The 15,117-nt window shown below is 40.4% G+C and overlaps 1 protein-coding gene across 1 annotated transcript in view; it reads right to left on the bottom strand.

Annotated features, from left to right (window-relative positions):
* Positions 1–14,858, bottom strand: part of TMPRSS7 (transmembrane serine protease 7) — a 42,603-nt gene extending 27,745 nt beyond the window's left edge. Inside the window, exons 1-6 of the mRNA XM_065423198.1 lie at positions 14,791–14,858; positions 12,631–12,824; positions 11,432–11,470; positions 8,733–8,961; positions 5,109–5,239; positions 2,824–2,936 (exon numbers count right to left, since the gene is read on the bottom strand). Coding sequence (XP_065279270.1) covers positions 2,824–2,936; positions 5,109–5,239; positions 8,733–8,961; positions 11,432–11,470; positions 12,631–12,824; positions 14,791–14,858 — 774 coding nt within the window. The remainder of the gene's footprint in view (positions 1–2,823; positions 2,937–5,108; positions 5,240–8,732; positions 8,962–11,431; positions 11,471–12,630; positions 12,825–14,790) is intronic.
* Between the last annotated feature and the right edge of the window lie 259 nt (positions 14,859–15,117).

Below are 15,117 nucleotides of genomic sequence, written 5' to 3'. Positions count from 1 at the left end.
TCATCAAATTCCAAATATTTTTCACCACTTTTAATATACTATTGCTGTGTAGCTCACTGCTCTTAGTTATTCCTTTTACGCCCCTCCTGCTATCTACACTGACTGGCTCTTTGTTTGTTCCCTAATACCTTAACAAGTTCCAAGGGTACAAAGCAAGTTAAACAGAGTTGTTGAGCTTCCATTTTCCAGAGGGGACCAGGATACATCACAGAACGCAAAGGAAGGGACTTCCAAGCTGGAGATTATTCTCTAGTTCTCTGCTAAAGCACAGAGTCTGGTGTCCCTGCAGCTCTCATGATAGAACTCTCTTTTGTCCTCCAGATAAACTCCTCCCCACATTCATGCTTGACAACAGTTAGGCTGCTGGTGTGCCGAGACCACTGCCTATCATGTTGACCAATATTGTCTCATTGATTCCTTGTGCTGCCCAGTTTGTCTGTATCCATCTTCTGGCTGATCCTTAGATTGTAAACTCTTTGGGGCAGGGGCCATTTTCTAGTTGTGTTTGTGCAGCGCCTCGCACAATAGGGCCCTGGTCTATGACCGGGACTGCTAGGCACTACCACAAAAATAATGAGAGTTAAAATGAAAAAAAAGTTCTAAAATACTTAGAAAAGTGATCAAAGTTTTCCCCAAAAATTGTGGAAATTGGTCTGTCTCCACAGTGAAACAAGTGGAAAATTTTGAATTTCTTTTTTTTTATTTTAAACCAGCTGTTTTCCTTGTAATATCCTGAGCCCAACACTTCCTATACTAAGATCCTGTTTTCAGTTGCTTATAACTTCAAACCTAAACTGTTTGGGCTGAAGTTTTCTGTGCTAGAAGTCTGATACAGGCTAAATATTTCTGGCAAAATATTTCAGCTGTTTCTGAGAACAAAAACTAGGGCAAAATGTTTTGCCCGTGTTAAAAAACTGGCAACCAGAACTGGGTGAAAATGTTTTTGCCCATATTTTAAAGACCGAAAAATGCAATTTCAGTAGAAACAAAACTATTAGTGAATTTACTGAATAGTTTTGACCAAACCAAAAAAATCAAAATGTATCAGTAATGTTGAAATGTAGTGTTACATTTCAGTATTACAAAAACATTTCCATTTTTCAGGCTGGAGTCACAAAGTGGGGGGCGGAGAGGGAAAAGGAGGTGGTGGTTCCACTGGCCTCCTTATAACCTTTAGCCCAGGGGATAGGGCACTAGCTGTGGATGTGGGAGACCTGGATTCAATTGCCCCCTCTACCTGAGGTGGAAAAGGGATATTATCTTGTGTTTCCCACATTTGAGAAGAGTGCCTTAGTCACTGAGCTACGAGATAGTCTGGCATGGGTGTCTCTATTCTATTCTACACAGGTTTTTATATCGTGCTCATGATGGTAGTATTTGAGCACCTTCCAGTTGTGAGTTAAGCAAGGAGACTGCACATCTATCATGTGGTGTTTGTTCCCTCAGGCTATGTCTACGCTTTGAGCTATGGTCGTAATTCCCAGCTTGAGGAAAGATACCAAGGCTAGTTCCGACAGAACTAATGCGCTAAAAATAGAGCATAGCCACGGTGACATGCTACCCTGAGTACATGTGTCAGACAGCAAGTACTCAGGGTGGCTGGCCCCTCATACTGCCACAGCTACACTCTTTTGAGTGCACTAGCTCTGATGGAGCTAGTGCAGGTACGTCTTCTCAAGCTGGGAATTACACCCCACCTCAAAGCGTAGACATTCCCACACTCTCCTGTTGAAGCAGGTCCACTTTGTATAAATTATTAATGTCACTGGAGCAGGGACTTGAATATGGGTCTCCCCCATCCCAGATGACTGCTGTAACCCCCAGGCTACAGACTCAGTCTCTTTTCCCAGTGCAATGACTATTCACTGACATCACAAATAACTAGGACTTGTCACTATCAATCCTGAGAAGTATAATGCACGAAGAGTGCCTGCAGATCCATGGATATGAGAGGAGAACACAGAGGCATTCAAAGTGATATTACTACAGTTCAATGTGTACACAAGACCCCACTTTTATTAAATGAACATCCAAAAAGGTACCAAGTATTTTACATTAGTTATCTGCATTTATCAGCCACCTCTTCAACACAAGTAGAGACTGTGCAGAATCAGTCTGAGATGTTTTAGAAGACTGGCTGAACTGTTTGGAGTTGAGATGCTCAGAAGGCAAACTCTGTCTACACACAGCCCATGTACTGGTGTCACTGCACTTCACGCTGTTTTGAGCCACTTTACATTTGTATACATTAGCACCAGGGGCCAGATTTTCCAAAAGAGCTGAGCTTCCCTTTAGGCAGCAAAGTGAGTGTTGGGTGCCAGGGTGTTGAAAAATCTTACCTTGAGCGTTAAAATGAGAGGTGCTGAACTCTGGTGGAAAATGTGAGACCAGCTGCGTGAATGCTGAACACTTACAATCCAGCCCCACATCTCAGATGAATGACGGCAGACAGAACACACTTTCTGTTACACAAGGGACTTCACACATGCACATGTTAAATTATTTACGTCAACGCATTTTATGAATAATTCTTGTTAACAAATAAATCTAATTTAATCTTTCATGGGACGCCTCCTGGCTTTTCAAGTAAAATTTGCAGCCACTGTTACTGCAGACCCACTTGTCTATTTCAAGATGCTACTTTCTGTTGGGTGTTTCAGTGGTTACTTTCTACAGGTCCCAGTGCATTGCATGTATTCAGCAATAACCATTCTATAAGATGACTACCCCATTTCTCAGAAAGCACGTCACTACCTAGCAAAAACCTAAGGATTCTGTTGCCTAAATTATGCAAAATGCCTAAAGAAGAAGAAAAGACATTACCTGAAAGTTCCATGTACAAATGCATTTTGGAGGATAGTAGCTTGGATAATATGGACTCATAATTCGCCCCTCAAAGCCAGTTTTCTCTTTTGTCAATATCGTTTTTCCACATTCTAAAAAAAGAAATATTTTGGTGGGGTTTCACATTATTTTAAATATCCCAGTTTTGTAGCCTGTTGGATAAGTGTCTACGTTAGTTGCCGTCCTTTGGCTCCACAACAGGACAACTCAAGTGTTATGTTCTGGCCCACCCACAAAAGATCAGAGGCCAGAGCTGTACAAAAATAGCAGCAACAGAGTGGCACTGAAAATGCAGACACCGAACTGGCAAGCTCCAAGAATGCTGCCTCAGAAAATCCACTCCATGTCTCTCCCAAAACAGGAAAGTCACCAGATCATATTAACTGTTCGGTCCTCCACAGCTGCCAACTAACAACCTCAAGCCAACACACCGCAGCTCAAAAGTAGAGGTGGCTCACAGAAGCCATTTCTTCCATTTTACAAGACCTTCTTCAGACTCATGAGCCGTATTTTGGATTTGTTTAAAAAAAAAAAGAAAAAAAAAAAACCCCACACACAGTGAGTTTGTGTCGGAAAGTTTACTTTTTAAAAGTTTAATCACACTCAGTTACATGGATCTAAAATATTACCAAGTAGTATATTTGCAACCAAAAAACATCAGCATTGTAGTAGTGCATGAGAATCTGTTTTATAAAGCCAGAAAGGACCATTGCAATTATATTGTCTGACCGCCTATATAACACAGGCGTTAAGAACTTCTCAAAATAATTTCTGTTTGAACTAAAGCATATCTTGATTTCAAAAATTGATATTGAAGGAGAATCCACCAGGACCCTCAGTAAGTTGTTCCAATGGTGAAATATCTTCAATATTAAAAATTTGCACTTATTTTCACTCTAAGTTAGTCTAGCTTCAGTTTCCAGCCATTGGACTAAGTTCTACCTTCATCTGCTAGATTGCAGAGCCCTTTTTCATCAAATTTCTGTTCCCCAAGCAAGTACTTTTAGCCCGATGAAGTCACCTCTTAATCTCAAAGAGAAATTGAAAAGAAATGGACTAATCACAAAGGTCTAAAACGTGATTGTCAATATTCATTGCCCAAACAGAGAAATTTAAAATGTAAACAAGATATGAAGAGTTAAACAACAAAACTCAGCTTTAATGCTGAATACTTGAGTACTCAAGACCTTCAGCCTCAGTACTGCCAGTCAGACTTCAGCCTGTAGGAACAGCTGCATAAGTAGCTAAAGCAGTGACCCAGGAATGCTAATGATCTCAGAGACTGGACTTGCTCTGCCCTGTGCTGATTGGCTATTTGTTTCAGCCCCTCCCTCACCATCTCTTCACCTCACTCCACACCTGCCCCTGCAACATCCCCTCTCCTTTCAGTTTCCTTTCCATGTAACTTATCCCCTCCCTTACTCCCCCAAACCCATACCCCACAAGCCAAGAATAAAATTGTGGCACCAACATGATGTTTGCCCCCATCATATCATTCACTCTACTTGTCCATTATACCCTTTCCCCTACCCTGTGTCTGTCCCATTGAGATTATGAGCTCTTTGGTGGCAGAGACGGTCTAGTGCACTGTATTTGTACAGCACATAGCAAAATGGGGCCCCATTCCCGGCTGCATCTTAAGCACTCCTCTTATAAACATGATTCATTAAAACAACAACAACATGTCCAAACACAGGATTTGTTTATGTTTATAAATGGACAGTGGCCCTTCAGTTGGTCAAAAATCTGCAGCAACTTCTTGTCCCACCCATAGTACTACATTGTGATCACAAAAAGCTGCCTGTAGTAAATAACATCTTCTTAACAAGAAGCTGCGGGAGGAATATTTTACACTTGTGTTAACTGAGTGACTGTCTATAAATAAGGTGCACAACACCTCCATCTACTGGCATATTGGAGTATAGGACTGGTGATTAGTTTGAAATACAAGTTCAGTCAAGTTGTTTTTAAATGTACTTCCATGACTGCATCATTTAACAATAGCTAATCCAAACAAACATGATTACAGGAAGGGGAAAAAATAGGGAAATTTTATCATGCTGGGAGTCAACATGATAAAAACAATTCAGAAGAGAAACAAGTGGGTACTGAAAAACATGAGAGAGATCGAGATGATATAGGAGTAGAAGAGAAAGAAGGACTAAAAGAAGCTGACCAGGAGTTATCCAAATTCATTAAGTCAGTCTATGGGGTTGGAGTGGCATCTCCATGAAAAATACAAATTCATTTAAATAATAACTTACTTTCTTGTGTAATGACCTCAAAGTACCCATGAACTTCCTTCAGTTGCTGTATTTGTGTTGACTTAAACGTTACCAGCATCAGGTTATTTGTGGAAACAAATGACATTAATGAGATGGTTGGTTCACAAATTCTAAGGGGAAAAAAGTGACAGCACCCACATGAATAGTATTGTATTAAATGCACATTAATCTTGTTATTAAATGTGCAAAGTTTCCATGGGACAACCAAGTTTCTAAAGCCATCTTCCATCCAAACTCTACTTTAAAAGCACTGACCTTCCCTTCTAGAAGGACATGTGATTTCATACTATTTTCAGGTCAGCAAACAGTGAAGCTAAGCTCATGGTTTGCTACTATTGCTTTTGGGTGGGGGGAGGGGAGCTGTTTTGAGGTTTTCCATTTTAATACTGAAAATAAACCACACAAGTATGTCTGATCAGCTGCACCATATTATTCTTTTTAGTTATAAAAGGACACTCCTCAGAGAGAGAAATCCGGCCCTGTCAGATCTGGTGGCATTTCAAAGAGCAACACACACATTTGATTCCCACAACTCCCAGTGACGCACATGCCCTTCCATATTCTAGTCTTACTCACATTTCCAGCTCTCAAAACTTGCTTCCACAATAAATATAATTGCCCAAGTCTGCTGTTCTATGGAACTCAAAGCTGAATGAGTCATTCAGAGACGTGACAGCACTCATCTCAGCTGCAGCCATAAACAAAGATAGTGGGAAAGTTTCCTAAATGTCTTTTTCTTTTCTTATTCCTTAAACATCCCAGCTCTCCTTCCTCTCTCATCATCGTTTGATTCAGCTCCCCACCTCTCCTGTTCAATGGTTTCTTCAGCTGCTTGACCATTTTGCCACCAAATGTCTCAGTCATTTATGCCATCACCAGACATTCTCCACAACAGTTCCTCCCCCTTCTTCCTCACCCCCTGACTGACTGAGAGGGTAGGAACATGTCACTTAATCCTAAAGTCTCTTCCTTTTCCTCCCTTAGGCAGTGTTGACATTTTTGATTCCCTCTGGATTTTTAAAGACACAAAGAGCAGAATGGCTCAAATTAAGTTCTTATCTATCCAAGTAGGTTAGATATTCTGCCACAGAAATAAGATTTTTTTTTTAATTCATATTGACACTAGTGAAATGTTTGCCAAGATAATAATATTTTAAGAACCGGGTATGAAAGAAGCCAGTATATTGAACTAGCCTTATGAAACAAAGATAAAATTTGCTGAATTAAGTTAAACCTCATTGACCTGAAGCCTAGAGTAGGTGCCCTTGCAGGCCCATGAGCAGGGGGGAGAGTACAGGTACCATTTGTGATGCTGGCAGGCCAAATGCCAACTCTTGCCCAGGCTACAGGCATGAGCTCAGAACTGACAACCTCGTAGTTGGAGACCAGGCCAGGTCACCTGTATGTGAGTTTTGCTCAAAATAGGTATTAGTCTCTAAAGAATGTATTTAGTGTTTAGACTCCATGAAATGCTTGTATGTTGCTGCATGTATCAATCTCACTTATAATATAGACATTATAAGGTAATATTTAAGTGTTTGCTCTGAAACTGTAAACCCCCACAATCAGGAGAGAAGCATTACCAAAGTGTGAAATACTAGTTTGCCACAGGAGCTGTTATCTCCTGCCCAACTAAAGAAGGCCCATAGACACCAGACAAACCATTGCAGAACATCAGTGGACAAATCTGTCTATTCAAATTATGTCTGTCTGTCTATTCTGTTGATTGCTCCCCACCCCCGCAACCCAGGAAGAGGAGACATGCATGTGAACTCAACCCATCATCATAAACTCTGGGGGAAGAGAATAAAAAAATCTCTGACAAGAGGAAACTGCATCTTTTTGGTTGTTGGCTGAAGGGCCAGAGATTCTAAACTGAACTCAAAGATCCCCACGGGCTGCTTCCTGGGTCTGCCCTGAAAGACACTTTGTATAGACAGATCGTTACAACTCTGTCACTGTTAGGATTTAGATAGTAACTCACTAGTGTGTGTATGTTTGCTTGCTTTAACCCAGGGATCAGCAACCTTTGGCATGCGGCCCGCCAGGGTAAGCCCCATGGTGGGCTGGGCCGATTTGTTTGCCTGCCATGTCCTCAGGTTTGGCCGATTGCGGCTCCCACTGGCTGCGGTTCGCCGCTCCAGGCCAATGGGGACTGCGGAAAGCGGCGGCCAGCACATCCCTAGGCCCGCGCTGCTTCTCGCTGCCCCCATTGGCCTGGAGCCGCGATCGGCTGAACCTGCGGACGCAGCAGGTAAACAAATCAGCCCAGCCCGCCAGGGGGCTTACCCTGGCAGGCCACAGGTTGCCAATCCCTGCTTTAACCTGTAAATAAGTCAGTCCTTTGTTCTAGTTAATAAACCTTTAGATAATTTATTACAGAACTGGCTACAGGTATTATCTTTGGTGTAGAATCTTCTAGAGTACCAACTGATCTGGGGTAAGTGATTGGTCTCTTGGGACTGGAAGCAACCTGAATGTGGTGTGATTTTTTGTTTAAGTGGCCGTTTATAAACACTAAGTCCAGTTTGTCTGAGTGGCAAGATAAACTGGAGAAGTCTAAGGGGACTGTCTGTGACTCCATGGTAAGACTGCTATAGTGATCCAGACGTTCACATTTGATGTATTCACAGTTCACTTACAGAAAAGACTAACAAGGATGTTGCCACTAATAGTGGTCTGGTAGCCCGTATGAACTGAGCCAGTGATCTCAGTAAAGTTTCCAGTGGATGGATGTCCAGAATACAAAACCCAGCTCTCTTGTTCACCCTCTTGCTGGGCAGGAAAAGGGATTTAAAGGGCTACAAAACTAAGCTTTCCATCTGTACATGGTGTTCCCTCCAGGTCAGAGTTGAATCACTTGAGCAGGGTGGAAGAAGCTGTCACTGCCCATATAATTCCGGTACTCTATATTAATTATTATTATTATTATTCCAGTAGTATCCAGTGGACCCAATCAGGGCACAAGAACCCATTGTGCTAGGTACAATACAAACACAGAACAAAAATATCTGTCTGTCCCTCCAAAAAAGAACCCAGATCCTTCATTCACCAACTCTCTCCAGCTATAAAAATTCACAGAACTCAAACTTTTAAATAAGTTATAAACTGTACAATCCTTAAAATACAAATATTACTTGCACTTGAAAGCCATGGGCCAGCTGAGAAAAGCACCGTGCAATGGAGCTGGAGTAGTGTCAGCAGAACCAGGCTAGCAGTTTTTAGAGCAGTGCAAAGTTATCAGTTTTCACACATGAAAGGAGAGTTTCTTGACGTCTCCTAATTTGTTCAAAGGATACATTTTGAAAGTTCTTCCAGTCTACTCATGCTTCCTGAAAGGAAATGGGAAATTCTGCCCAATAACAAGCTGCATATTTTCACACTTTTGCATCTAAGTTTAATATTTATCATTTTCCAAATGCCTTTTAATTAGCAAGACCTGTTTTTCCACTCACTTCTTCATGTAAGATAATTAAGTTCATGATTATCATTTGTACAAAAACCAAAATTTAGTGAGGACTTAAACTAAAAAGTAAAATCACAAAAAAACCTCATGAAAAGCTTGCAGAACCAAAGAATTCTCATTGAAATATATATACATACCGGTAGAGTATCTTACTTTTGATTGGCATCAAGGAGTCATAAATGGTCAGTGAGTCAGTGATGCAGTTATCTGCTTCAATGTGAATAGATGCTATTGAGAGACGAATTAGATGGCCCACTAATGCAATCAGTTTGAAATAACAAATCATCCTCCCGGAGGTAGCAGTGATGTCCAGTGGAAAGTGCTGATGCAGACGATCTGCATATAGATCATATATGCAATTTGTTCCTGTAGAAATACCACATTTTCAACATGAATATTGACTCACTGCACCTGATCAAGGAGAGTGAAACAAGATGGGCATATGTAACAAGTGTATTCATAATGGTTCTTGTGAATAGAATATGCCAATATATCCCACGGGCTTTTACCGCCTCATTTATTCACAAGTCTATGATTAAAGACAGTTATAGTGACAAGAAAATTGAGAGAGAATAAAAGCATGGTGCATGCCAGTATGAATAAATATTTGAAGGAGCATTTGCACTGGAAGTACTGTCATTTTGAAAACCTGCTATTTGCAAAATACATTTGACTTATACAAGGGTTCACAGGTCAACAGAAAGAAGAGGTAAATTCTAATTGTTCATTGTGAAAAGTTTGCCCTGCCACATGGCAGAAATCCAGGTGATTTCTGGTCTCCACTATGCACCATTGATTTCTAAGCTTCAGAACATCCAAAGTGCACTGCTGTAGCGCTGTCATTAAGGTTTCTGAACTGAAGCGTCCATCTGGTTAGATATTGCTCTTCTACGTGTTAAAAAGAAACAAGCTAACACTTCTGCCGGCAAGTCTACAGCGCAAATAGTGCAAATTATTAGGGTTTAGTGCAACATTCCCAGGAAAGCCCCAAACCACATACAACTTGTCTGGTTTCAGTTTATGACAAAAATCGAAATTTGAACAAAGCTCATTGGAAAGTACCACTGAAGTGCAAACCTTAATTTAAGTTAAGATGAGCCAGTTTATGTTACTGTGAAGTCCTTAGTTTCAATTCAAAAAGCTTTGGGATTTTCAATTTATTCATACCTGAAACTCTTAGCACAATTCTTTGGAAGGAAAGAGGGGGAAGGTGTGAATGCAAAAGAATTGGACCCACACAAGGTAATTACCTCAATCTTTACAAATTAAAAGGGTAAATTTTCCTCAGCTCAGATAGTTACCCCCTTGAAACACCAATGAAAATATTACTGGAATATTTGTAAATGCATCTGTGGGTGAACCCAAAAGCAGCTGTATTACTATGTTGCAATTGGCAAACCAAATTAAATATTTCTCTTAACATGATGAGTAGCAGCAAGCTCCTAACAAAGTTGCCAACAAGTCGTCTTTCCAGAAGTGTAAATTATTAGAGATGAGAAACTAATCAGTAGTGAGTCAATGCAGGAAAAAGCAGATATTTCTGAGGTTTTCAAATGTACGTGAATATTCTTGAAATATTTATTCACATCAGTGATTGAATGGCATAAATAAGTGTCACATACCTTCAACATAAACTCAATTTCTCTCTCACATAGTTGATTTTTTTTTTCAGAATTAGTGCAGTTATTAGTCACCAAAAATCAGTTTTTGATTCATAACAGGTGTTCATTCCACCCCCTCCCCACAGTACAAGATCAGCTTTGCTGACAACTAATTTTTATTAATTTAATTTGACTACAGTAATGTTGTGGGTTATTTTAGTAATTGTGAAAGTAAATCATTTCGATAACTAACTGAAGTCAGGCATGAAACAAGATAGCACCAGTGCAAGTTTTCCTAAACCACTCTGGCAAATCTCAATGTTCACCTGCAGCCCCATGGTATTCCAGTATCAAGCTTCTTTTAAATACCAATTACCAACTGCTCTCACATACACAGTGAGTGTATCACGTGGACAAAGGAAGACTAGAACGTGATGTCATCTTTTTCATTCATGGGGTTTAGGAGAGAGAATCTCAAACATCTGTTTGTATCAAATGGTCCTCTTTTTCCTTCTCCCCTCCCCCTTTCCCCATCTAGAGGAGCCACATACAGGACTAAATTAATGCAAGATCTGATCTTCATGTTATTGCCACTACCATGGAGTTGGAACACACATCTTGTACTATTTCAGTCCCATAAATAGCTCCTTTACATATTTAAAAAAGCCTGTAGAAAGAACCACTGTAGACCCCGTGCCAACTGCTGCTATAGCCTAGAATGAATCCAAGAAACAATCAAGTACATGAACATTTTAGCAAATAAGATCTGAGTTTCAAGTAACTCTGATTTATGGCGAGAGTGTGAAACCAAGTGGGGATCTGCATGGTGTCAACCCATAAGGTCAGGAAAAACTAAGCAGTTTTGAGCAACTTTTGCTTTAAGTCATGGGATTCATTCAGACACTAAACGCATTATGTAATTTCAGAGGGAACAAAGTGGAGGAAGATAATACACCCCAAAAACCTATGCCTCTGGAGCGTCACACAGATGTAGTTACAAAGCATATATTGATACTGGTTTGTGATGTCTATCAAAATACTACCAAACAATATTTTCAGAGACAGATTCTGTGCTTGGGCACAAGCCGGACTCCCCATTGACTGCAATGGCAGCTCCACACATACATGCCATGGCTGAATTTTATCCTTGTAGAACAAAACTGAGCAAATGCACATCTCATTACAAGTGAAAAACAGTGAATATTGAAACAAAACAAAACAAAACCCAGAATTACCTGTTCCAGTTGTTGATGAATAATCTGATCGTAGCCCAGCTGCACTGGAAAAGAAACTAAAGTGAACCTGCTCATATTTTACATGGAATTTAAAAATCCAGCATTTAAATCTAGCCAAATCCATATAAACTTCGTAATGAATACACTTTACATATTTCAGCTATCAGTTTCATAATACTCTGCTGAGAGTGTCTGACCCCTGAATAGTCTGAGCAGAGAAAAAAAGCAGTGAGAATTCTGTGGAATAAATTCATATAAGTTTAGTAATTCCAGCTCTCACACTTTTAAGGGAGATTCAACACTAAGAAAATCCCATCCATCCTATAACCTGCCCAATTGCTGACCATCAGAAACCCTATCTGCTTCTCAGGCTACATACCTGCAGAGTGTGCTATCTGGCCACTATGGAAGCAGAACACCGAGTTTTGTATTAGATTTTAGGGGCCACACCGCTCGACTAGCACATGTTGTAATCTGATTTGGGGCATCGTCATCAGCAAATGCACTGAATGACGCATCATTTGTGTCCTCGTCCTCACCGAAATCTTAAGGTGCCTAACTGCGTGAGCTGTTGAACACTCAACTGCTACTGAAGGCAGTAGGAATTGAGTGTGCTCAGCACCCTCAAGATTAGGCCCTTAATACAGGATAGGACCTTCCTGGTCATCAGTCACGTACGATTTTTTTCAGTAAGCCACAGAGCAACCAGGGAGGAGTGCGTGGTGAGGATAAGACTCCTCTAGGTAAGAAGTCTCTCACCGCCTCCCACAATCAGGGCAGGAGCCATGCACAGTTCCCTTTCTAGGCAAACATAGATGAGAAAGGTCCTCATCTACAAAAGCATGGTCCTTTGCCTTTGTTCTTAAATACAACCCTTAGATTAAAGGCAGAGATTGAACTAAGGTTAGTGTGAGGACTGGGATGTGTGTCACACAAAATCAGGAAGTTCACTGTTATGGTGCCAACAACATTAAACTGAATTCAAACCTTCCCAAACTTGAGGAGCCGTAGGATTCAGCGCCTCAGTTCATCTTCCATCTGAAATGGGAACTCAATGTAGCTTTTTGCTTTTATCGTAAATTAATAGTGGGGCTGGGGATAGGAGACCTGGTAGTTTTATAACAGTTGCTATTCTAGGAAAACAGACTTCTAATACATAAAGTAATTCATTAAGGATGCAGACATGTACAAATACTGACCACTCAACACAATGGAGTCCATGTCGACTGCAAGCCCTTGAAGGCTCCCCACTGAGGTCCGGTTGATGATACTTGTCTGAATAGAGTCCTTTAAAATGGCAGCCACACAGTCCTCACAGAACACTTGGCCTTTAGCCTGTGGTACCACAAATACGATCCAGAAATGAATAAGAAGGCCTCCATTGTTGTTGTTACTGAAATTAAATGTACATATAGAGTCTGTCATATTGCAATGTTCCTCTGATTGGACATTTACATGGGCTTCTGGATAGTGATTTAGAAGAGTACGATTCCCATTTTACATCTGGGTACATTGTTTTGACACACTGGGCCTTCTCACTGTCTCTTCAGAAGACACGATTTAAGATTATAAACGATTAGAGTAACTTTCAGAGGGCCCCCACTTTCTATTCAGGCAAATAGAAATCTTTCCACCTGATTTGGAGTTGGCTTGGTTCCCTAAGGAATGAAGTAGGAATGAAGGAAAGACCATTTCTCCAATAATGTTATCCTTGAACAACCACTTTGCAGTATCCTAAAACAGTTTCTACTACTATTTAATCCTATCTTTAGGTTTCAAAATAGCACTGAGCCTCTATCTTCTGCCTGCTCCCCTGGCTAAAGTCTGGTCTACATTTTAAAGTTATATCAGTATAATTATGTGGCTGTGGTGTGGTTTTACCACCAATTTAGCTAAACTGATACAAGCCCAAGCGTGGACAGAGTTATACTGGTAGAAAGGTACCTTACCTGTATAGTTAAACTTGGTCTATATATTAAAAAGTTTTGCTGACACAGCTGTGTCAGTTAAAAATAAATAAATAAAAATGAATACACTCTTATCACACCCCAAACAGCTAAAGCTATTCCAGCAAAAGCCCTAGTGTAGATGGAGATATTCTGACAAAAGGAGTCATTTTGTCGGCATAGAATGTTTTTTTCTGGGAACTGGTATAATCGGTAAAACAACTCTTTTGCTGGAATAAGCTGAACCTGCACTAGAGAGAGAGTTTGCTTGTACGGCTATACTGGCAGACTCTTTTCAGTGTAGGCAAGGTCTCATTCTCCTTCCAGTACAGGAATAGCTACACCAATATAAAACATCATTATAGCAATGTAACTGCATCCACACTAAGGGTTTGTCTACACTACAAAATTATGTCGATCTAAGTTACGTACAACCACCACAGTTATTAAATGGCTTTTGCATGTCCACACTATGCTCCTGGTGTCAGCAGGAACGCTTTACCAATTTAATTCTCAGCATGGGGCATTATGGGAAGGCTTCTGAAAGCCATCAAGTTGATGTAAGCAACGCAGTGTCTACACTGGCACTGCATTGACCTAACCAGATCAACCCAAGCGCTACACCTCTCGCAGAGCTGGAGTTAAATCGACGTAGCAGGGCATGACATTTTAATGTAGACGCTTACAGTTTTAGGTCAACGTAAACTGCCTTGCTTTGGTTTAACTCTGTAGCACAGACCAGAGCTAAGGGGTTGTTCTGCTTTAAAACTACACCAATAGACAAACCATTCATTTATTTCATTCAACTGGTACAAATCCCCAGGTGGACACCAGTTCAGTTTAACAGACGCTTATTTCAAGTTAGCTTAAACCAATTTCTAACAGTCAAACTAAACTAAAGTAAGCTTAGTTCAAATGGATATAAAACAGTGTATACACACTCTTTTGCATTGGTTAACTAAATCAATAGGGTAAATTCACCTCTTTAGTTTCAAGTGGCAACCAAGATTTTAGTTCATGATTGTTTCACCTCCCCCCAAGCCTGCCCACAAGTTCCAAACCATCAATCTTTGTCTACACAGAAATTTGCACTGGTGTAATTAAACCTGTTTAGACACCTTTATGCGCTTAAGACTGCTTGTACTGCATTAGCTAACCCCTAGCCAGATTTAAATCAATTTAAGTGTAACCACACACGAAGTGGCGCTGGTTTAACTAAGGGTCTGAGTTTAAACAGATTTAGTTTTATCCCTGCAACTGTGTGCATGGACCAGGCAGAGCCAAAATAACTCCGAGTGAGAGTTTCACACAAAATTAAGTTTGTATGGTGAGCTACACTCCCCAGGATTACGGCGTTCAAGCATCATCATCACACCTGACAAAGACATGCACACGCACTGCACTGAGTTTTACCTGACATCGGAAACAATGGACTGTTTATAAAATTTGGAGAAAGCGGAGGTTGTGTAAACCAAGTTCATCTGGAAGAGAAAAAAACATTACGTGGATGAAAAAGTTAGTGTTTCTACAAGTCAACAGATCTTAAGGAGAACGGGCACATGCTCAGTATTCTAAACATGTATTTAACTATGTGTAGCCATGACTTAACTGCACCTTCCATGCACTTTAGCAGCATAGAGTAAAGAAGGTTATTTTCTCGTCTAATAAATTTTTTATATAAAAATATTAGCTTATTAACATATTTCCTTTCTACTCCAGTGAAAAAGACAAACCAATTAT

Source organism: Emys orbicularis, chromosome 1, assembly GCF_028017835.1.
Source record: "Emys orbicularis isolate rEmyOrb1 chromosome 1, rEmyOrb1.hap1, whole genome shotgun sequence".
Classification (NCBI taxonomy): domain Eukaryota; kingdom Metazoa; phylum Chordata; order Testudines; family Emydidae; genus Emys; species Emys orbicularis.
Note: the sequence above shows the minus strand (reverse complement) of the source record. Positions and strands in the feature narration are given on the sequence as shown.